Source organism: Passer montanus, unplaced genomic scaffold (genome assembly GCF_014805655.1).
Source record: "Passer montanus isolate IOZ18808 unplaced genomic scaffold, ASM1480565v1 scaffold66, whole genome shotgun sequence".
Taxonomy (NCBI): Eukaryota; Metazoa; Chordata; class Aves; order Passeriformes; family Passeridae; genus Passer; species Passer montanus.
The window spans coordinates 2,554,286-2,578,151 of record NW_024371704.1 but is presented as its reverse complement, the minus strand read 5'-3'; the positions used below and the strand labels follow the sequence as shown (position 1 = coordinate 2,578,151).

The window sequence follows — 23,866 nt, the reverse complement described above, 5'->3', positions numbered from 1 at the left end:
AAATGGGAGTGGGAATTTCATTCTGGAGGAGCTGGGGGAAATCTCAGGAGTAAAGGTGTGTTTGCTTTATCCCGAAGCCAAAATACAATTCTATTTAAATCTTTTGCTTACCCGTAGTATCCAAAAAGCTCTGTGCTGTTCATTCCCAACCACACACCAAAGGTAATTGATCACATGTGGCCTTGCCTGCTTAGATCTGCAGTAAAATGACTGAGTGTTGCAACATTTGGACTGACATACTGCCATGTACTGCCTCTGAGCTAGGAGGAGAATGAAAGTGCAAACAGTTGGTGCTTTAAACATTGACCCATTCCATGTCTGTGCTCATCAAAAATGCAGAGTGTCGATGGATGTTGTTAATGCCTGAAAGCTGCTGATTTGTCTGAAGGAGAAGATCTACGTGCTTCTGTTTCCTCTAAAGCATTCTAATGATGAAGAGTAACATGCAGAGACACGGATTTATGCAAACCTTACTTCAAGGAAGCCTTGCGTGCTAGCCTCATGGAGCAGACTCCCCTCTTGCAGTCACACACGCTGTATAAATAAATCATTGATCCTACTGCAGAGCTCAGTGAGGTTTACAGAGCCCAGGCCCATGGGAAAATAGGTTTGTCCAAAGTGCCTTGTTCATGCTTGGGATTCAGCCAGCTATCCATAGCAAGAGGTGATGCTGCACTAATGTAAACTCTAAGGACTGGCAAAGAAAACTGCAATTCACGTTTGTTGGGCAGATCCTGCTTCCTGTCAGGAATTGATTCAATTTGGTGTGAATTGTGGGATTTTCTTGTCCATGCTTTGGGTTTCTGTTAGCGCAGATGACTTTACTTGCTGGTGGTTGAACAAGGGCTAATTCCAAATAGAGACAAGGCCTGAGGTGATGTACCAGATCTCCAGGATATGAGGTGTTGAGCACATTTTTGTGAAGCATCTTTACTCCCTGATTGATCGAGCTGCATTGGCGTTGGCTTTGGAGGGAGCCTCTGACCCCACATTCCTTGGCAGGAGACGCTGCAATACAGGCTGGCAGCAAAGGGCTGGGAGGGCGGGGAGGGCCAGGATCTCTTTCTTTTTTTAAATGGGGAAAAATTAAGGGGAAAAAAGTCCTCTTTTATTCTTTTAATACAGTTCCCAGCAGGAAGATCAGGATAGGAGGCTCCCGCTTGCTCCAGATTAAAGGAACCCGCAGTTTCCGGGTGAAGAAGGGGGGTTCCCTTTCCAGCATTCGCCGGGCCGGCAGCCTAAAGAGCACCAAGTTATCACGGCAGGACTCAGAGTCTGAGAATGAGGAGCTGCAGCTGTCCCACAGCAGGGACACTGTCACTGATATAGGTAACTTAGATGAGCGGGTGGAAAGGGAGGGGACAATAGGAAGGACCTTAAACTCTTGATGTGATTGCAGCAGAGCTAGAAATGACGAGAGATCCCCACCTCTGCAGGCTAGGAAAAATCTAGAGCTCTCTTCAGGGACTGCCTGGACTAGGGCCTGGGAGGAGCACGGTACAAATCCGGGGTGAAGTGTCAGCTCCATGCACAGATTGTCAGTTCAGAACTGTGTTAAAGCATGAGCTCTTAGAATGCTGGCCTGCCAGCTGAACGCTTGCTGTCTGCAGGGGAGCACATGCACCTGTGTATATGCACATACACACACCCCCCCAAACCATAGGATATCATGAATACATGAGGTGATATGTATATATGATATTTTGTTGTCCATAGCAACAGATTGGCTATATGTGTGTATATATTTATATATAAACACATATATATTTAGGCATGTACTTCATATTCTGTGTTGGATATGATGTCATAAGCATGTCTGGTGACATGTAAAACATGTATTCCTATATGCAGAACATAACATTCACCTGCTGCATACTATATTTCTACAAACTGGCATACACATCTATTTTTGTGGTTTACAGCTGCTTTCCTTAGTATTTAAAAGATGGATGTCCGTACATTTATCTTATGGAAACAAGATGTGCATCCTACTCTGTGAAATCTCCATCACAGTTGAAGTAAAGGGCTTCCTTTCACTATTGGTGTTAACCAAAAGCTGTGGACACATTTGGAGCTGGAATAACCTGCCAAGTTTAACAGTCATTTTTATGTTGCCCAAAAGATGCTTCAGTAGGAGAACATGGAGAGTGGGATTGTCAGTTCTGTAAACTTTGACGAGTAATAGTTCACTTAAAGAAGAGAAAAAGGGTAAACCCAAAGTCATTTCCAGCCAAGTCTTAATATCATTAGTATTAGTTTTACAGGAGGCCCGTAGGGCATGAAGTGGTTAGGGGAAACACAGGGGTCAGTGAAATTCTCAGGGAAATCTCTCCCTTGGCTGAGTTCTGAAGTGTTCTAGTGTTCTAGAATCAGGATTTTTTTCCCCTTTCATCCCCATGACATTAGCAGTTTTTATGGGCAATTAGCAGGGACGTTTCCTGTTGGCATTTCCAGTTGGATGCCACTTCTGGTTGGATTTTTGTTGACGTTTTTAACCACAGAGCCCAGTCAATGCAGATCACTAAACCAACCATTTGCAGCATCTGAATGGTGCAAAGAATTTGTTTCTGATGATTTTGGATTATCCATTTCCCTTCCATTAAAGGAAAAAAAAATGGAGGGCCAAATGCTTGCTGCTGACAAGATGGCCTATGGGTCAATTCCAGATAGTTCTTGTAAGTGTCAAGCCAGCACAGGACTGGGGAGGGATGTCCAGATGCAGTCTTTCCAGTGTGACATATTCTGTGTACTCTCATCTGTGCCCACAAGGCTGGCCTGGCTTACAAGCGCTGTCCCTAGTCTTAAAGCACATGGGGAGCAATAAAAACAACAACCTTTTGGGTATTTTTCTTTTGAAGAAGGGAGCCCCTGGAGTGCGAGCGAGCCCAGCATTGAGCCTGAGGTACTGAGCAGCACGGGCTTGGAGGAGAACTATCACCGGAACATGTCGTGGCTGCATGTAAGTACAAGCTGCCTGCAGTGCTCCCAAGGGTGGCATTTCCAACAGAAAAATCTTTGTCTGGCAGTAACCACATCACAGTTTGTGCTTTTCCCACACAGCATAAAGGATCTCAAGTGTGAGTAAGCTGCGACCTTTGGAAATTGTGTGTTTGCCATTTCTAAAATGGAATTAAATCTCCTTCTCTCTAGTTCATATATTTAATTTTTTTTTCTCCCTAGATGTGCATACTACCTCAGCTGAAAAATACATTAGCTCAATACCTTATCTCCAGCATGGCCAGTAATGTTTGTTTCAGGGAGAGCAACAGAATTTGCTGCAGTGTGAGCTGGGCTTCTGGGAAGTGGCATTTTAGAAGCTGCTCGTGTAAGCCAACAAAGCCCTGTGTAGTCTTGACTCTGTCCAGCAGACAGGGAGTACAGCAGTGCAGGTGTGGTTTGGTCATGCAGGGTCTAAGGCATCCCTTTGGGCAATCTCTGTGCCTGTGATTTAGACTTAGAAGTCAGGTGGGCAAGTCTGCATTGCTGTGCCATGGTTGATGGTGTCCTGTGTGAGCACAGACATCCTTTGACTTTTGAGTTGCCTTTGGGAAAGACAGCCATCAATAGTGACTTGATATTTTCATTTTTCCCCAGGTATTTCACATAGACTGCTCTCAGCTGCCCCATTCCTATAGGGTGTGGGCAAGAACAGGCTTAATCAAGTACTTTGTCAGAAACAGTTCTTGATAGTTGTCTTTTTCAGATGAGGCTGGCAGGGCAGGGAACTTGAACGCCATGTCTTCCAATCTAGTGCCTCAATCCCTGGACTACCCTGCTTTCTGCCAGTACTCCAATGCTCTTGGTAATGCTTACACCTCATTTGGAAATTCCAGTGTCCTAAAGTGAGTGTGTTAGTCATATGTGTATGTATTAGATGCTGCATCAGTAGTGGATAAGGGAATTTCCCTAGTCAGCAGCTTAAGATACATCATGGTGCCCTTGCTCAGTGTGGGAGGCTGCATGAACTCATGAATTCTGAAAGAAACTTGAGATGTTTGTCTCACTTTACATGTGGTTAGCTTGCATAGGAGAAAGGAAAACTTGAAAAATCACCTGGTACAGTTTACAACACACAAGTACCAATATTACATGACAATGCTATTTTTTTCCATTTGTTAGAAAGAAGGTGTGGGTAGATGGTCACTAAAACTACAGGCAAAACAAAAATCCTGCTTTACTTAGTTGCCACAAGCAAACAGCTCCAAAGGATCACTGGTTCCAGTTGCTGCTATGAAAGCACCAACATTTCCTTTACTAGGGAGCCTGGTGTCCTCACTCTGTGTCAGTGTACATTACAGCAATTTATAAGAGTGGCCCAGAGGCTGGTAGAAGCTCTACAGTGCTGCTATACAATTTGCACATTGATACCAATATTGAGTAATTCTTTATTGACCCCAGAGTGATAGGAGGCCAGAACAAGGAGGCAAACACAGGAGTTCCACAAACATTACACAGATTTGTGTTAGATTAAGCTCCTGTCATTTTTAGAAGCTTCAGTATTTTAAGGTTGAGAATGATGTGGCAGCCTGGAGAGAGAGCCAGCAGACTGCAGCTGCACAGACATAGACACAGTGGATGGAAATTTGGGATAGCTTCCTTCTGGTAGTTCTGGGTACTTCTGCACTGGATTGTGGGGGAATTCAACGATTCATAAAGGCCTCTTAAGACCTACAGTGTGAAGGGCTTGGAGATGCCTGTGTGTTTTTCTCAGTGCTAATAAGAGGCTGGGTTTGTGTGTAACATGAAGATCAATGTGCAAAGAGCTGCTGGGCTGAGCTTTGCTCCTCTGGCGAGAAACCATCTGAGTTACACCAGAGAGTGGTCACTCAAGTGTAGATTTGCCAGGGCTATCTTTGATTAAGTTAGGGACTAATAACAGCATTTCTGCAGCAAAGCAGAGCTCAGAATAGCTAAACTCCGAAATATTTACCTGATTTCTAGGTAAGTTTTACTACTCCTTGCTGCCATATGGTAACACAAGTAGAAATAGCAACTGAGCCAGCTACCATAGAGCTGGGCTGGATGGGTCTGCCCAATGACTTGCAGAGCAACTGGCACAGCTTATTTCTACTGGAGAGCATACTGAGATATTTCCCTTTGCACTCCTTGAAGGAAACTAACCCCCAAGCATGGTGGGTTTGCAGCTTTTATAACAATTGGCGAGTTGATGGTTTCCAGTCCAAGCTCTCATCTCAGAGTGGTGATACAATCGCTTTTCTGCCAACTGAGAGGATGCTGTTTTCCTCAGCCTCAACTTTGCCACCAGCTGAATATATACATCTACAGCAGCTGTGTTCATTTTCTTTGCTAGCACTAATGTGTTTTTAGCCATGCCCAGCTAGTCTGCAAACCTCTTGTAAGTATGAAGACCTACACGGGCAAATACCTTTTTAAACCTGTGTTGAGCTTCACACCTCCCTAGCTGGGCTGAGGAAAAGCTGGCTCGACTGTCCCAATCCCTGCCTGTGTAGCTCCATTTTCTGCAGGTGACTATTCATGTTTTAATTTCCAGGTGATGATCCTGTTGTGCAACCAGCAAAGTTTCATATGCACGCACATTGACTACTGTCACCCCCACTGCTACCTCCACCACAGCCGCTCCTGTGCTCGCCTCGTCCGGGCCATCAAACTGCTCTATGGAGACACTGTGGACTCCCTGAGGGAAAACAGCACTTTGAACAACGTGGCAAGGGGCAAAAAGCAAAAGGAAGTGAGTAAATGGAAGAAGCAGAATGTTTTAGGGTTTGTCCAGACACGTTATGATTGCCTTTGAAAATTGCGCAATGTACTCATACAGTTCTTTCATGACAAAATGAATACAGATTTTCCTAAGCTTGGCTTTGCTGTAAAAAATCCCAGCAATTAAGACATTCAGCATTATGTAAGGAATGTAACCTGTATTGATTTGGATGAATCTTAAGTTGCTGATAAGGTAATTTAAAAAGCTTAAATTCTAACTCCAATTTCAATGCTATTTTGTGGCGTCTACTTATCACCCTGTGGATTCTGTCTCTGTTTGTTCATGTTTTTTCTTGTCTGTTAGTAAGAATCACTCTTGAAATTGTTGTAAAATCTTATGGAGTTTCTTTCTTCTAGGTCTGAGCTCTCAGCTGTTCCAAAAATTGTATACATTGGTCTTTAATGTTTGTCTCCCTTTAATGACCATTTCAGCAGTATACTCAGACAACTTTGTGCCTTTTTATATGTAAAAGTACACTTTTAATTTCAGTTTAAATACGTTTCTGCTTTCAGGAAAGTGCCCACCCAGGCACCAACTGAGTTGTGTCAACAGATAAACCACAGCAGACAGACTACAGTTATCCTGAATAATTGTAATGGCAGAGCTATTAAACTGCTTTGCAGTAACACTGAAAACAAAAGTGTTCATGGCTTGCTTCATCTCCAACTTTGAATTGCAAGACAGAGATATGCATTTCATCATACATCAAACCATCAAAGCACTTAAGAAATAGCAGGAAAAAAAATTTGGGAGGCAGAGAGGTCTTACAAACACGTGCAGGGTGTTTGCACAGACCTCACTTCCAGAGAGCAGTTGAAAATCTTTCCTTTTTTCATAGTCCAAGAAGGACATCGAAGTGTGTCCAGAGAAGGGAAGGGAGATGAGGAAGGGGCTGGAGCTCTAGGAGTAGCTGAGGGAGTTGTGGGAGCTCAGACTGGAGAAAAGGAGGCTCAAGGGGACTTTGTCAGTCTCCACACTCTCTGACAGGAGGGTGCAGCCAGGTGGATATTGAGCTTTGCTCAATAGGAAACAAGGAACAAGGGGACAAAATAGGAATTTGAATGGTTTGTCCAGCCCTGGCACAGGCTCCCAATGAGGCAGTGGAGTCACCATCCCTGGAGGACTTAAAAAAAAGTAAGGATGTGGCACTTGGGGACATGCTTTAGGGGTGGATGTGGCAGCATTAGACTACTGGTTTGACTCAATGATTTTAGAGGTCTTTTCCCACATCAGTGATTCTATGATTCCATGAGAGGATTCGTTCTGTACACTGAACACTTCCACTGGTAATTTTTTAGAGGGAAGCTGCAGACTTTTTGCCTCTAACCTTCTTAACTAAATACATGGGTGTGCCACCAGTGAAGATTACACAGAGAACACATTGTTCATTTGGTTTACTGTCTTCTGCCTTAAGATTTTATTGGGAAAAGCATTGTTAAAAATAGAATAAAATTGGATGAAATGTGTTGTCTCACTGATACTGGGCCTGTTGCCAGCAAAGAAGAAGGCTTTGTGCTACAGCTCTGGTACCAGATGGTTTCTAGTATATGGAAATTCCTTTTGTACATAATCTCCTTTTCCACATTTTGAGAAGTATAAAAGTGAACTCCACTTTCTTTTTATTTCCTTGCAGTGCTCAGACAAGTCATGCTTGAGAACTCCTTCTCTTAAAAAGAGAGTGATCGATATCAACTTGGAAGGGAAGAAGGACTCTGGAATGCTAAAATACATCAGGAATCAGGTACTGATTAGGCTAGTTAGGGAGACAGATATATAGGTGCCTGGTTAAAATGCAACAAGAGGGGAAATATAGATAGATCTCCAAGCCCATGTGAAGAGCTGTTCCTGAACATCAATCAGTTCAGCCCTACATCTTTTCCCAATCTGAGTAATACTAAATTTAAACCTCTTAAGGAAACGTGGTCAAAGAATCCTTTAAACATTTACCTCCATTAAATCACAGTCTGAATCGCTGGCTCTCCATAGTGCCATATGCACCAGAGCTGAGGATACAGAAAACCAGAGAATTCACAGATATGTTTAACTGCAGCCTGTCACTTTACAGTATTTGTTTTCTTTCTTCTTACTTGTTCAAAGTTCCTGAAGAAGGAACAGCCTCTTCATGAGCCTGTTCTTAGTGAGAGTCTAATGGACCTGTATTGCTGGTTGTGCACCACTTTGGGAGAGTTTGGCTTTCTTTCTGTCCTCTTTCTTGGTGTTTTGGTAATATGAGGGACAAGCAAAAGACTAGCTTGGAAACACTGATGTTTTAGTATAGGCTGAAGGCCACGTCCCCTCTATGGAGCATTTTCTGAAATGGATGCACCTAGAAGTTATTGGTGGGTAATTTGCAGACCAAAACCAGGGTAAAGTCACTGGATGTATTCTCCCCTGTGGACAGTTGGCTCAGCCCTAAGGCACGGCTTGGTTTGTTGCAGGTGATGAGCCTGTCCCCTGCCCCTCTGTCGCTGCTGATCAAGGCTGCTCCCATCCTCACTGAGGAGATGTACGGGGACATCCAGCCAGCAGCGTGGGAGCTCCTGCTCAGCGTGGATGAGCACATGGCTGGGGCAGCAGGTGAGACACACACACCACTCAGGATGCCTGCTGTGGCTGCACAGCTCACAGGGCTTGGCAGTTTTGTAGTGGAGGAACCTGAACGCCACCAAGGGTTTCTTTGTTTTCATTGACCTTTGTGTGCTCTGTGGAAAACAGGTGGTCAGAAGGGTCAGCAGGGCACTCTCTCTGAGGCCCTGGATGTGGTGGGTGTTTGAAGAATAACAGAATTAGTATCTGTATTCAGTTGGGTTGGTAGGCAGAGGAAACATTGTGATTCAGCCTGTCCAGAGCCTGCTGAAGCATTCTGTATGTTGCCTCATGGAAATGTTAGTACTGATGCCTTGAGAAGGCTGACCTAGAGCAGAGCCTAGACAGAGTTAAAGAATAAAGTAGGGATTTAATAAAAGGCCTCAATGGATGCACCTTGGGCAGCACAAGAGCCCAGCCAGGGCTACACCCAAGATAGTCACAAAAATGGGTGCCCGGTCACGGGGTCTCTCACTTATCTAAGTTCTGGTCCATTTGCATATTGGAGTTAATTGTCTCATTACAGACCCAGCCCATGAAGTCCCATCCTTCTTGTTTTTCTCTCTTCAGTCCATGTTGTTTATGCTCTTGGGCCTTAGGTTTGGATCTTTTGTCCTTGGTCCCCAGCTAGAGAAGGAATTGTTTTGTCTCCCTACTCTGTGCAGAGAGCTCACCATCCTCTCATATGAAGCTCAGAACTACACACTAAAGCAGCACAGAATCTGAAAAATATAAAAGCTAAAACCTGAGGCATCAGTACCAGTTGAGAGCTCATACAAAAAGTGACACAGGGAATGAAACTGTCATAGCTCCTCTCAGGCTCTAAGGAAAATTCCAGGCAACTCCATGTTGCCTGGAGACAGCAGAATTACTCATTAAGTACTGTAATTGTATTGAAATTTTTAATTTCCATTTGGTTTTAAAGTACACAGATGATTGCTGATGTCACATAGTTGAGAGGCATCTTAAGACAGATGATTAGAACATCATTTACCTGTACAAGCAGTGCTTTGAAATTCTGCTCGTGGGATGAAACTTATTACAATAAAATAGAAAGTCTTATATCTTGTTGCAAAATAGTAATAAGAATTTTTCTGCTATGAGCTTGGATCTTCTCCCATGGAAATTATCTAGATTGAGAGTTTATCCCTTGGCCAAAAGATAACTGACCTAATGGCCAGCTGTGAAAAAATAAACAGTCAGGATGTGTCAGAAGTATTTCCTTAGCAATTCAAAGTATTAATGCTGCTGTAAAGCATGATGTACAATTACCTAGAACACAGCACTTTAAATGCTCAATTTTGGTCCCTGAAGGAAGATATTCATGTGTAACAGATGCTGTTAGGGCAGCAGGAAGAATGAGGAGCCTATGTGATATATAGGATATTTATTTAATGGATTCAGATGAAGCCTGAGAGGGGATATCTTTACTCTTCATAATGACAGGAGACCAGACAAAGAGAGGATTATTTAATTATTATTTATTAAATATTTAGGACTAATTTGTTAGAGGAGAATGAAGATGAGTCATTTAATGACTTCTTTCATGTGGAAAACAGATTTCTAACCACCAGGAAAGAAAGTAAAAGCCCTTTGGTTTAAGAGCTTGTGAAAGCAATTTGATGATGTGACTTGGGAGGTCCTCTCTAGACTCAGTCCAAACACTCCTGGTCACTGTGTGCTAATGTGAAATGAGCAGAAATCATGAGCCTCAGCCTCAGAAACTGTGAACATCCCTCATGTGCAAAACCCTCACATTGCATCCCTCACATGCAATACAGAGTTTCCTTAAATAAAGTGTAAATTAATTGAATTTGTTTGTAAACCAATCTCCCACAACTTTCAAATTGTACCTTTCTCCTCTCCCATTATGCCTGAAAGATTTCCTCTCTTCAGATCTGCATACCTATGGGGGGCAGTCAGAGGTGTTCTCTCACTGAAGGTTAGGTTGCAGATATTTTTATCAAAAGCTTTTAACAATGCAAGAGCTTTGAAATGCTCCTCAAGCATCACTCCCCTTCCCATCACATTTCAATCCAGTACACCAGGGCTTTATTTTCCACAGATAACAATTAATTCTGCCCTGAAATACATTGTTTAACACCTCCTCCCCTCTCTTTCTCATGTTCTTCAGGTTTCTCTCACTTCCATCTACTCCACCAGTGCACAGAAGACTTCATTTCTCAGGTCTTTCTGTGCTCTCCCTTCAGCCTTTGCCTTTCCCTGGTCAAATGTGTAGACAGGAAGAGAAAGGAGCAAAACGAAGAGAAATAATCTGCATGATGCAGTATTCCTTTCCCTGCTTCAAGTTCCTTTCTGAGGGAATAATTTTGGATACTCTTTAAACTCTATGATCTTTGAGGTCCTTTTCAGGGGTCCTTAATGATTCTATGATTCTAATTAAAAATTTTGCATGGGCCACCGGGAATGGGATGCAGCTTTGCTGCTCTTCCTGAGGACTGCTAGCTGGCTGCTGCTCCAATAAAAGAAATACTTCTTCCTTCTTCTCCCTTTCCTGAAGGGAAGATTAAAATCCATTTGAGGATCTCTAGTAGCTTTTTTTAGAAGCAGGTGAATACAGCCCAAGCATATATTGCATACATCGAGGTCAAACCCTGAAAACCCCCAGTGCTGCTATACAGAAACTGGATAAAAACAGAAGCTGGGTAAAAATAATGCCTTGTTCATGTACTACAGCACCATCTGCTGACCTCTCCCAAGCCTCCTCTGTTTCTCTTGGTTGCTTCAGAATGAACTCACCCTTTTACATGTGTCCTGCTAAGACTTGTTATAGTTTGGGAAGATCAGAGAGCAGAAGGAACTCTCTGAAGGTCCTCAGAGATTTTGAGCAGCACCAGGAGCCCAGGCAGTCAGAGAGCAGCCTTGTTGTCCTGCAGAGGTCATGCTGCCTCCATAAACACTGCTCTGGGGTCTGGCACCTCTGAATAAACATTGAAGAAAACATTGGCAAATGTCTTCTTGCTGCTGTGGAGGAACAGCCACCAAATCTAGAGAAATTGTCTTCAATGCTCTGCAGTGAGCACGGCTCAAGGAAGCCGTGGATTTTCTACCACTGAACTCCCACAGCAACAGGAATCCCTCTGCTTCTGCCTCCTGCAGTGCCCCTCAGAATGCAGACACCATCTGCATTCATTGCCCTCCATCCGTCTGTACTTTAATATCTTTTATATTCAAATATGATCCATTGAAGCAACTATTACAAATAGAGATGGGAGCTTAGACCAGTCCCTGCCTTTTGCCCAGGCCTCTGGCAGCAGGCACTGGCTTTATTGGGGTGGCCAGCGCCTCAAAACCCACTCTCACTGTCAAGTTCTTTAATAATGGCTGATTTGGTCCATTATAGAATAAATTATTTCTTTAACAGACACAAAATTAACAGACATAGTATTTTAAACAGACTATTTGCTACACAGGGATAAAGCTAGAAGAGAACATACAGTGCACTGTGTTACAGCTAGCAAAGAAACAGTACAGCTTAAAATCCAAAGTACTTACCTCCTAACTGATGATGGGGTACATGTGAAGTCTTTCCTCTCAATTCCCAGGGAAGGTATCTGTGGAGTCACATCTGATCTGTACGTTTCAGGGAGTGTGTAGGAGACTCTGTCTCTGCAGAAATTCATGTAGCTTTTATAGATTTTAAAACTGTGTCTCAGTCAGGAATTTGTAGCTTTATTCCTCCCATCTTGTTTTACACTCAGTTGTTTATTTGGAGTTCCACTCCTGGCACCAGGGATAACTCACTGCTTGACCTTTGTCTGGCCTGAGTCACCTCAATTCTTCATGGAGGGGGGAAGGATGTCCAGAGCTGTGCATCAGATGGTGAACAAGCCAGATAAACTTTTCTGTGGTAGGGGGAGTGTCCTGCCTCAGCTACCATCATGCTGTTTTGCATGGTCCTTTGTCTTGCTCTGTTTTCCCTTGGAGACAGACTGGGGTCATTGCATGGAGCCCACTTAAATAAGAACTGGTTTTACCCATGAAAATATCCAGGTGACTTCTACTGGGACTCTGTCTCCTGTTCCAGAGCTTTTGCTAAAGGCAGAGTTTGTGTTAAATCAGCCTTGCTTAATCAACACAGAAATCACTTGGAAGTGGAACCTTTGAAAGCCAAACTCAGTTAGACCCTTTACTTAAGAGATGTTCTTATTTTAAACAAGCTGAGAAGATCAAAGATGTACTCTATTTTAAAGTGCAGGTTTTCCAGAAGAATTTACAAGCTTCAGCTCTAATGCTGTGTGGCTCCAAAGGTGGAATCATATGTGCTTGGTTTCATGAAGCAGTACAGTTTTCTCTAGGCCTGGTAGATTGGTGATCCTGTTTACGGGGCTTTCTTTTGATGTGGATTTGTACACCTGCAGTTTTTCTTTGCCAAATAAACACATTACTGAGAAACACAGGTGATCAGCTGTTCTCTCCCTGCAGCTGCCATGTTCCTGCTGTGTGCTGTGAAAGTGCCAGAGGCTGTTTCTGACATGCTGATGTCCGAATTTCATCACCCAGAAACAGTGCAAAGACTGAATGCCATTCTTAAATTTCACACGCTCTGGAGGTTCAGATACCAAGTGTGGCCAAGGATGGAAGAGGGAGCACAGCAGATCTTCAAGGTAGATAAGACACATGAAGCTTAATGGTGATATTTGCAGCTTGCCTTGTGGGATAGATGTATAATGACAGACTGCCATGAAATTTCCTGAAACTCTGCTTAGGGGAAAAAATGATTGTGTAAGTCTCACTAGTGGGGGAGGTGATATGGAGAAATCCTGTATTAAAGAGGAAGAATAAAATGGGGACTCAGATCAGGAAATATGAAAGAAGATGTGTGTCATGCATGGTGCTACAGTCCAGTGAGATACAGAAATGGGAAAATTGACAGAATTAATTTAAATCTTGGGTACTTGTGCTCATGTTCAATTAACAATACTGACCATAATAGTTCGCTGTAACAAAATGTCTTCCATGGTTTTGTTTAGATTCCTCCTCCAAGTATAAACTTCACTCTACCTTCTCCTGTGCTGGGGATGCCATCTGTGCCAATGTTTGACCCTCCCTGGGTCCCTCAGTGCAGTGGGAGTGTGCAGGATCCTATAAATGAAGATCAGTCGGTAAGCAGGCATCCTGAGAGTAAGCACTGCTTCTTCTCTATAGAGTTGTGTGGTAAATTGAACAAAAGATGTGAATTAACCTCTGGATTAACCAGCTGGGAAAAAAATCTAGTATATTTTGTGTAGGACACAGTTTTCTACATGGGCATCAAGCTTTTCTGTTTGTTCACTGAGGTACAGCACTGCACTTAATATCTCTGTGAGAGACACTGACTTGGATCTTAGGAGCATGCAGCTGCTCTCTCTCCAAAAGAAGATTTTTTTCAATAGAACTGCCTTCAATAGAAAAAAACTGTCGAGAGACAGTTTAGTCTGCACTGGTTCATGTGGTGTCTCCTGGGAGGAGTTTGCACCAAAGCTTATTGCAGGCTTTTTGCCAGTAATTCTCCTGGTGAATCTCTGTTCGGCTGGCACTAGTCTGATTTATATTTAGAAACTGAGCTGCTTCACTGAGGCGAAGCCTTTGTCACAAAATCTGTGTGCACCTTAACTAACAGCTTTGGGCTGTGTTTCTTCTCTTCCTCCCAACAGAAGTCCTTTTCTGCCCGAGCTGTGTCACGTTCCCATCAGCGAGCGGAGCACATCCTGAAGAACCTGCAGCAGGAGGAGGAGAAGAAGCGCCTGGGCCGGGAAGCCAGCCTGATCACTGCCATCCCCATCACTCAGGAGGCCTGCTACGAGCCATCCTGTACACCAAGCTCTGAGCAGGAAGAAGAAGGTGTGCTCTGGGACCAGGAGCTGCATTCCAGCAAGCTGAGAGCATTTCCCACAGACACAGAGCTCTGCTTAGGGCAGCGATGTCCAGGAAAATTGATTTTTAGTGTTAGGAAGGTCCCAACCACAGCCATTTGTTGAAGAGTCCAAGTCATTGAGAAAAAGTGTATTTGAAAATTAGTACCAAAAAAGGGACAAAACCTCAGATATGTTGAGTTCTTACTGGGTGATAAAGACACTGACACCGTCTGCCCCAACTTCAGTGGAGCTTGCCAGCATTTAACATCCTAGAGCTCCCAGTTTCTTGCAGGATTTAACACAAGAAACTATGCTGCACTGGGAATGAAATCCATCTTTCCTAACTTTAACTCTTCAATAATTAAAGGATGGGAGGAATTGCTCTTTGGCTGTATCTATCTTAAGAAACAGAACTTAGGATATACTGAATTGCCCCTGGGGTTTTCTCTGTTTGTGGTGAATAGTGGGGGAGCCCAGGTGAAAAGTGCAAGCTCAGCACCAAACTTTGAGACAGCCAAAGTTACATGACAAGAGTCACAATAAGCTTAGTCTGCAGGTGAGGAGTTTTATTGCCCCAGGCTAACAGAGCACAAAGATTTCATTAAAGGCATTCCAAGGTATGTGCCATTAGGTGAGTACAGAGTAGGTGAGCGCTAAGCATACACTGGAAAATCTGTGATCAGAAATCCTGGTTCTTAAGAAAAACTGAGCAACAGCAACAATGATGGTTAACAGGGAGTGGATGAAAAGAAGTATAGAGCCAGCTCTGTTAAAATGTGTTGCACCACAGCACTGAACACTCTTATGGACCAGTGTTCTGCTGTTTCCCAAAGCATGAGCAAATTACCTATTTGATTGAGCTTTACAGCTTTTAAATTGTGTCTCCTGACACAATTACCTGACTTGACTTTTCAGCGTTCTGATTGGGTTGCAATTGCTGTCCTTCAAAACCTTCCCTGAAGTCTGCTGGCTGGATCTGCATTGACATTCCCTATTCTCTTTGTCAGTAGAAGAAGTTGCCAACCTGGCCTCCCGCCGCCTGTCTGTGAGCCCGTCCTGCACCTCCAGCACCTCCCACAGGAATTATTCTTTCCGCCGTGGCTCTGTGTGGTCAGTGCGCTCTGCAGTCAGTGCAGAAGGTGGGTGTCTTCATTTTGGAGCAATCCCTCCTAGGATTTCATTCACTGGAAGCTTTCCTGTTCACCCATAAAGCTCTGGTGTTGCCTTTTGCCAAACACATTCCCAAGTTTGAGCTCCTTTATAATAAGCTACTGCCCTTCATTATTTTATTCACCCCTGCTGTCACAATACTTTCTCTTGCTTCTCATGTTCTGCTTGGAGAGTAGTGCTACAGGGAGCACTCTAGCTGAAAAAAAAGAGATTTTAGCAAAAGGAATTGGGCTGCCTACAAGAAAAGAAATGTAAATTGAAAAATTACATATTTATAGTGAAAATTCTTGATCAAGAAATTGGCTGGAGGCTCCATTTGTACTTGGAGATAGCAGCAAACCTGTCATGCCTGTGCAGTGAATGGTGTTCTGATCTTTGTTCTGCATGTAGAGCCACTAAGATAAATGTTTATCTAACCTGCCAGGATAGTGGCACAGTGTATTGCCTAACTCCTCTTCCTCTCACTGCTCCAGATGAAGAACACACAACAGAGCACACTCCAAACCACCACGTGCCCCAGCCACCCCAGGCTGTGTTTCCAGCATGCATTTGTGCAGCAGTGCTTCCCATTGTCCACTTGATGGAAGATGGAGAAGTCCGGGAGGATGGAGTAGCTGGTATTGACCTCGATTAAACTTCCAGGGATTGTTGCTTAAAGATGGCAGAACCAGTTTCAAAACTATTTGAATATAGATTTGCAATAGAAATGTGTCTTTGTAGGGTTTTTCCTTTTTATTTTCTACATAATTTGTGTTTGGGATTGAGGGGATTTTGCCCTTTCAGGATCATAAAAAAGCCGCTAATTCAAAATAAATATTGAGAAGCTGAAAAAAATCTAGTGGGGGGATACAAGGATGGTAAGAGGCCTAACACAAGTGTTCTTTGAGGAGGAATTGTAAGAGCTGGGCTTGTTTGGTGTGATCCAAAGGAAACAGAGAGTTAGAAGAACACTGACTTAGAATTTACAACTTGGGAAGTTAGGATTAGAAATGGTGAAGGAAGTTAATCACCAGGAGCATTATTTCTGTAGGTTTTCCATGCACAGGGGTTATCAAGCCCTGGCTAGTCATAGCTATGGTTAACATACCTGGAGTAGGTGACAGCTCTGCTCCAAGCAGCTTGGACTGAAGACCTCTGGAGATCTATTCCCACTCATATTTTTGTGTTCCTATGACGAGCAGAAAGTCACCTATACACAGCCTGAACATTTTGGTCATGGTCTATGATGTCTTTGTAAATTAATAGTACACTTCCTTGTATTTGTTTTATTGAAAGTGGTAATACATGGTGGGCTGTTCTGCTTCCTTCATCTCTTGCTCATCATGTCAGCTAGTTGTGCATTTAACTTCCTGTTACATTTTGTATTCAGTTTTAGCTGTATGTAGCCAGCCCTCTAAACAATGTATGTGTGATTTTGTGATCAGGAAAACAAAATAATGAATAATTCTATGTTGTTGTTGACCTTCAGAGAATTGCAATTAATTGCACCTCAGGGAGTTGATCATCAAAACAATTCCCTACTGACTATCTAATGCTGTTCACCAACACCAGATAAAATCATTCTATGAATCACCATAAAATTGAACTTCTGTGCATGAACAAAAAAAGGTACATGGATTTATATCTCTCAGTTGCTGGATTTTGTCCATCTGGAGTTATGAATCCAAGCAGTTATTTCTTTGTCATTCCTTAGCAGTCGTGAAGTGCTTCATGTCATATCACCTATAGTTAGCGAAGGTTCAAATAGTAGACCTGTGATTATTACTAATGGGATCACTGCAGTGGTTACCAGGAATTCCAGTGCATCAAATGGTGTCTTGGGTGTTCAGTATAAAATATGGCAGAGGAAGGAAGAAGACTAGGAAGGTTTTTTTGAGTATACCAGCTCATGGCATTTCCAAGATATTGTTCTGACCTGGTTTCCTTTCTCTCTCACAGTAAGTGCTGTTGCTCAGCAGGTCCTGTGGAACTGCTTGATTGAAGACCCCTCCACAGTTCTGCGCCACTTCCTCGAGAAGCTCACCATCAGCAATCGACAGGTACCCTCTGCCCTCCCCAGCAGGTGACAGGACTCAGGGCAGGGCAGCACAGCTGCCAGCACAGGCACTTCGTGGACACCACTGGAGAAAGAACATTTGCTATTATAATGCAGCATGCCATCACTCAATCTTTGTCCCCTGATCTAAACAGGACACAGCTGATTTATCCCCACTAAGCAAAGCTTTTTCTCCAAGCCAAGCTTTGAGCAGCTGTTTAGTGAACATGGCATAGGCAGTATTGCCCTCACTCATGCCACTCTATTCAGGTTCTCTGAAAGATGGGGTGGCATTGTGTCTCTGTGGCTCATTAGACTGTTTCCAAGATTTAGGGAAGAAAAGCATGCTGGTTCTGACCGTGTAGAAGACAGGGAGACTCTCCGTATCACTTTCTCAACTGCACATGTGGTGTGTGATATCAATAGTATCACTGGCCTCCGCTTTCACTACCTAAGAACTGACTCTAAAATGAACATTAAACCTGAGAAATGTCAGGAAAGGCTGTCCTTTTGTTCCTTGAGCAAGCCAAGGTGTTGGTGGACTTACTGTTCCTGAGACTTGTCAGCCATCTCCCACAAAGCTTTCATTTGAAGTCAGAAGGTCGTGTCTGTTCCACAGAATTGTTTGGGTTGGAAGCAACTTTAAATATCACATATTTCCAGTTCCCCACCGCTGGCAGGGATACCTTTAACTGCACCAGGCAGCTCAAACCCCCTCTGAATCTCCCCTCAAACACTCCCAGGGATGGGGCATCCACACCATCTCTGGTCAGAGAGGTTGTTTGTTCAGCACCTTTGAGAAGAAAGCTGTCATCTATCCAGCCTCAGAGGCCTCTGAGCCATTGCAAGCTGTTGTTTCACCATCTCTTCATACGCCCACAAGTACAGAACACAGAGAACAGGTGTATTTCCCTGCAGGTGTATCACTGGCATGGATTGTCCTGTGCTTATCCATGCCTGCAACACTGGCTCGGACCTGCTGTGGGGTTGGAGGATACGGGCCATAGAAGACATTTGTGATACCATCTGTCTCTCTCAGCTGACAATGAAGGAGATTCTGTCCCTTCTGTGATCCCTTCACACCATGAGGCATGTCAGTCCACATTTAAGGCAGGCAGCCTCCAGAAGAAGGGAAGATAGATTCTGCCCACTCCTGCCACCCCACAGCCACAGCTGTTGAGGTGAGATGAACTAGATTTCACAGATCATCTGGGATAATCACAGGGACAGCAGTGCACAATCAGCAGTGTTACAGTCTGTACAAATTACAGCAGGAGGTACTGGCCTCTCTGAGGTAAAATGGGAAAGACACTGGCCTGGGTGAGTGCCCTGGACCTTATTTTGCAATATGTAGGAGCAGTAACAGGTGTACAGTTTTACTTCATGTGCTGAGAGACAAAGCTGAAAAAGGGAAGAAACAAAGCAAGAAAGGACAAAAGGGAGAAATCTGTTCTTTACGTTTTGGTGGGAAGAAAAACTTTTGCTTTTCTTCTAGGATGAACTGATGTATATGCTAAGGAAGCTTTTGTTGAACATTGGAGACTTCCCTGCCCAGACATCTCATATCCTCTTTAACTACTTGGTGAGTAGCTTGTGGGCCCGCTGTGCAGCCCAGAATCTCTGCTCTGCCTTCATGTGTTCAATAAATGCATTCAGTTTTTCTTACATAGCTCACACTTGCTCCTAGTTGTGGGTGCAAGTCACCAGGCTTCCACTAGCCTTTCTGGCCTTCTGGGGAGAGGAAATGAACCTTACAGACCCCTAAGCAACCTGTCATGGATTTCTGAACCTCAGTTCAGAAACCTTTAATTATTTTACTTTATTTGGGTTCAGAAAGTGCTTTACTGATAGACAGTCCTCTTGGAGCAGATCTAGCAACTTCTTTCAAGACTGTGGACAAACGTAGTTAGGAGGTGAAGCAGATGAGATATATGCTCCTCCAGGGAGCCTTCTGTAGTTTGTGAGTTGTCTATATGGCAGCACTTCAGAGCATAAAGAATAGGAAGTCTCTAACTGCAGACATTCTCCCTTCTCCTCATCTGCAGTGGTGCTTTAAGCTATACTGCAAGAGTACATTTTGCCCCCAATCCTCATGATCTCTAGAAAAAGGAGGAATATTACAGACAGATTGTTCTTTAATGTGTATAAAATTTCAGGATGAATGTTAATAAGTTTATCCCTCTGAATGAAGCAAGGTAGAGCAATACTGTTATTCTGTGTTACAGAATATTCTGTGTTCTTTTATACAATGCTCTGCACAGTTAAAAGAGTGTGTACAAGCTGATATTCCTCTTATTTATCACCTGCAGGTAGGATTGATCATGTATTTTGTACGGACTCCATGTGAATGGGGCATGGATGCCATTTCTGCCACTCTCACCTTCCTTTGGGAAGTGGTGGGTTATGTTGAAGGACTCTTCTTCAAGGATCTCAAACAGACCATGAAGAAGGAACAGTGTGAAGTGAAGCTGCTGGTGACTGCCTCAATGCCAGGTATAAGAAATAAGTCTTTAAATCTCCTTCACTTCAAGGTTTATGGCCCACTTTACCAAAAGTAAGATACATCAGAACTGGATCAGAAAAAGACCTGTCACAAATGGCTGCATATTTTAAGGCAATTTTCCTTCAGTTGAGTAGTCAGTCAGTAAATGTACTGCTGATTTCTTGAGATTCAGAAAACCACTTTAAGAGCTCTAAAAGAAGCAGACAGAAAGTGAATTAGAATAGTATTTCAACCCAGAGCTTTGTGCCAGTGGGGCTGTGAAAGGCTGGAGGAGCATCATTGTAAAAATCTACCATTCAGACTCTGGGCATTATGAGTCAGACAAGAGATATCTTACTGATAAACAGGTTTGACCTTTTGCATGTTTCTTCCTCAGAGCTGACAGTTGCTGCTTGCTGCTAAAGTCAGCTCATCCTTTAAGAACAGCTCAATTTCTCATTAGACTGTGGAAGGGAGAGAAAATGTTAACACTGCTTAATGGTTCCAGACAGGACTCTCTTAGTCTGCCTGACCAGGAATGAATTTCAAGTACCACTTCTCCTCTCTTGAAATTAATTAAAGAGGCAGGGAGAATGCAACAACTTTTCTTCCTCTAGGCACAAAAACCCTTGTAGTGCACGGACAGAATGAGTGTGACATCCCAACGCAGTTACCAGTGCACGAGGACACACAGTTTGAGGCTCTGCTGAAGGTAGGAGTGAGTGTTTGAGCTGCACAAACTGCTTACATTTACCTGCCATACCTGGATTCCAGCAGTCCTTGTTGCTTGATCGTCCTGTCCCAGTGTCAGGGAGGGAAATTCTGCTCACAGGGATGTCTGTGTACCTCTGAGGGGAGCTTGGTTGCAATAAACAGGATCCCACATTTAAGGATCATAGCAATGCTCTGAACTCACAGAAATCCCAAACCTCACAAATGCAACTACATTTGGAGACACTGCAGCTTGCTGGGTATTTGCTGTATACTTTTGATAAATACACAAATCATTTAAATATTTGGTTTTATCAACACTAAAGAGGACAGATTGATCAAGATCAGAGTGAAAATGATGGTTCAGTAACCACAAGAATATTTTGGCATCCAGCAGCTACACGGTCACTTTCTCTTTCTGCCAGAAATGTCCTGGGTGGTTTTAATTGAGCCACATAGGAAACAGATTTGTAAAAGCCTTCAGTGTGTCTATGTTAAATTATACTGGGAATCACATCTCAGTGTTTTGAAGTGCCAAAACTTCAGTGTCTCTGCACACCACCTATCACTAAATCTTGATAAATACCCAGGCCCATATGGCTCACAGAGTCAGACAAACATGTGTGATATGAAGACATCAAGATAAGTAACACCAGTCTTCAGGATTGTGAGGTCAGCCAGACATCAAGATAAGTAACACCAGTCTTCACCATCACTTGATTGTGAGGTCAGCATGCCTTGATTATCACAAACATACTCAGGTACCTCATGATTAACAAAAGAAATAAATAATTAAAGCCACAACACTGTGCCAGTCTGATTGAGGCATGCATGCTTGTGCCTTTATAGATTATTACATGGATATTCTTCCTTTGGATGTTGTGGTATTTGTACAAAACAACTAAAAAGTAACAGGATATTTTGATTTCTTTCTTTTCAGGAGTGTTTGGAGTTTTTTAACATTCCTGAAACTCAGTCTTCTCATTATTTTTTAATGGATAAGCGTTGGAATCTCATTCATTACAACAAGGTAAGGCAAAGATCAAGTCCATGTGACTTTTCATCTTGTCAGGGTTAAACATCAGGGTTATCTAAAGGGGAGCAAACATCCTATAAATAGAGTTCTGTCTGTGAGCATCACATTTTCAGCTCTTTGTGGTGAAAGATTGGAATTTGAGAGAAGAGGGAAGAGGCAGAAGTTTTCTTAGAAAAGATCAAATTTCCCTTCTGTTTGTGCTCTTTCATGATGTCTGACGCTGTCTGAAAGCCCCTGCCCTTCAGGAAGGGCTAAAGGGCCCTTTTCTCCATTCTGTTGAGTGATGCCATAGTGATTACATTTGTTTAAAATACACTTTCTCCCCTTTCCTGGCAGACCTACGTCCGTGATATTTATCCTTTCCGGAGGTCAGTTTCTCCCCAGCTCAACCTGGTGCAGATGCATCCAGAAAAGGGTCAAGAGCTCATTCAGAAACAGGTATCTCACTGTCAGCAAATACCTCTAACCAGAAACAAACCCTGAAAATATTTTTTTCCCTTTTTTTCTCTTTTAAAGGCTTTTCCTCATGCTGCATGCAGATCAAGAGCTTATCTGGAGAAGTAGCAATCAGGGTGAAATCTGACTTGGGGCCATATATTCTGTACATTATTAGGGAGATTAGAGTAGGATGTGAATTCCCCCCTCCCCAACTCTGACCAGCCAGTTTCCTTTTAGGTGGATAATTTTGCAGAAAGTTTTAAAAAGGATGTACAGGAATGTGCTTAAACATTATGCATTTAGTATTAACAGTTGTATTTTTGTAGGCAAAAATCAGCTATTGTAGTTGTGTTCTTACTGAGAGTAGGAAAATACCATCATGAGTGGTTATAAAAGGCAGCTATGAAGCTGCTTAAGACCTACTAGTAGCTAAAGTAATGGAAAATAAAGTCAATGCCATCTCATATGTGTATGGCACAGAACAGGACAATATTTCATGTGCTGCATCTGTCAGTAGAAAGGCAATAAAAATCTGAAATTACTTGGGATCAACTTGGCTCCTTCTCTAACAGAAATTACTCTGGTTCTAGGAGGTGTCCCACAAATAAATGAGTTTAATACACTCTACATGATCCAAAAATATTTAAATGGGCTTCACATTTTTGTCAGGGCATTATTTTGCTTTCCACGTTTTTATATTTAGAGCACTCAGAGCCCAAAATATTTCTAAGGTAAAACTTGTATCACACATTTGCTAGCCTCTCTCTAGTCATGCAAGATGTTGCTAGAAAACATCCAGCTTCAGCAAAGAAAGCAGCACTGTAGTAACCATCACTGAGCCGCAAAACAAGTAATTTTTTACTTGGAAAAGTACTTGCTTTTTTTTATTGGCTACTTTTCTTTTGCAATTATACATATACTTTCCATGGCCAGATGTCTTATCTCAGCAGGTAGATAGCAATTCCAACTTGTTGTTGACTATAATCTAAGGCCTTGAAGAGAGGAAATACAAACATGTGGCTTTCAGCTTGGGGTTGGTTTCTCTGACCACCTTGGGGCTTACATTAACCTACAGAAAAACCCACGGCCAAGTTGAAAATTGTTCTGCAGCCACTTCGGGTCCTCCAGGAGACTGAAACAGAAAGTGTTGTTAGAACCATTTTTACAAACACAGCCCACCTTTGAGACCTGGGCTGGAGAACAGCGACACACAAATTGTGGCAGCACCATGAATTTCATCATGATTGAATTTCATCATGATCCTCTGAGCCATGAGTGCAGCATCCCTCAGATCAGAGCAAGCTGTAGAAGTGAGCCTGCTGGAGCGCATGGAGATTTCGAAGAGTTTTTGGATTAGGCTGATGTAGATCTCTGTTTCCCTGCCAGGTGTTCACCCGCAAGCTGGAGGAGGTGGGGCGGGTGCTGTTCCTGATCTCCCTGACCCAGAAGATCCCTCCAGCCCACAAGCAGTCCCACGTGTCCATGCTGCAGGAGGACCTGCTCCGCCTGCCGTCCTTCCCCCGCAGTGCCATTGACGCCGAGTTCTCGCTCTTCAGCGACCCCCAAGGTACGATCCCCTGGCAGCTCTCCTGGAGGGCTGGACAGGGCACAGAGGGTTTCAGCTGATGCCTCAGGGTTTAGCTTTTATGTTTTTCAGATCCTGTGCTGCTTTAGTGTGTGGGTCTGGGCTTCATGTACGGGGATGGTAAGCTCTCTTCACAGAGTGGGGAGACAAAACAACTCCTTCTTGAGGACAACTGATCCAGATCTTGGGCCCAAGAGCATAAACAATGTGGGCTGAAGAGAGAAA

At 43.3% G+C, this 23,866-nt stretch overlaps 1 protein-coding gene across 18 annotated transcripts in view; it reads left to right on the top strand.

The window, feature by feature from the left end:
• Positions 1-23,866, top strand: part of UNC80 (unc-80 homolog, NALCN channel complex subunit) — a 131,877-nt gene that overhangs the window by 66,153 nt on the left and 41,858 nt on the right. For 13 of the 18 annotated variants that reach the window (XM_039728781.1, XM_039728780.1, XM_039728770.1 and 10 more), the window contains 17 exons: positions 1,126-1,329; positions 2,859-2,959; positions 5,513-5,710; positions 7,374-7,481; positions 8,179-8,317; positions 12,773-12,954; positions 13,321-13,452; positions 13,984-14,170; positions 15,192-15,323; positions 15,828-15,971; positions 17,293-17,393; positions 18,885-18,971; positions 19,699-19,882; positions 20,489-20,583; positions 21,523-21,612; positions 21,955-22,056; positions 23,443-23,623. In XM_039728781.1, the coding sequence (XP_039584715.1) occupies positions 1,126-1,329; positions 2,859-2,959; positions 5,513-5,710; positions 7,374-7,481; positions 8,179-8,317; positions 12,773-12,954; positions 13,321-13,452; positions 13,984-14,170; positions 15,192-15,323; positions 15,828-15,971; positions 17,293-17,393; positions 18,885-18,971; positions 19,699-19,882; positions 20,489-20,583; positions 21,523-21,612; positions 21,955-22,056; positions 23,443-23,623 (2,367 nt within the window). The remainder of the gene's footprint in view (positions 1-1,125; positions 1,330-2,858; positions 2,960-5,512; positions 5,711-7,373; positions 7,482-8,178; positions 8,318-12,772; positions 12,955-13,320; positions 13,453-13,983; positions 14,171-15,191; positions 15,324-15,827; positions 15,972-17,292; positions 17,394-18,884; positions 18,972-19,698; positions 19,883-20,488; positions 20,584-21,522; positions 21,613-21,954; positions 22,057-23,442; positions 23,624-23,866) is intronic. The other 5 variants (XM_039728774.1, XM_039728779.1, XM_039728776.1 and 2 more) reach the window with 2 other exon arrangements.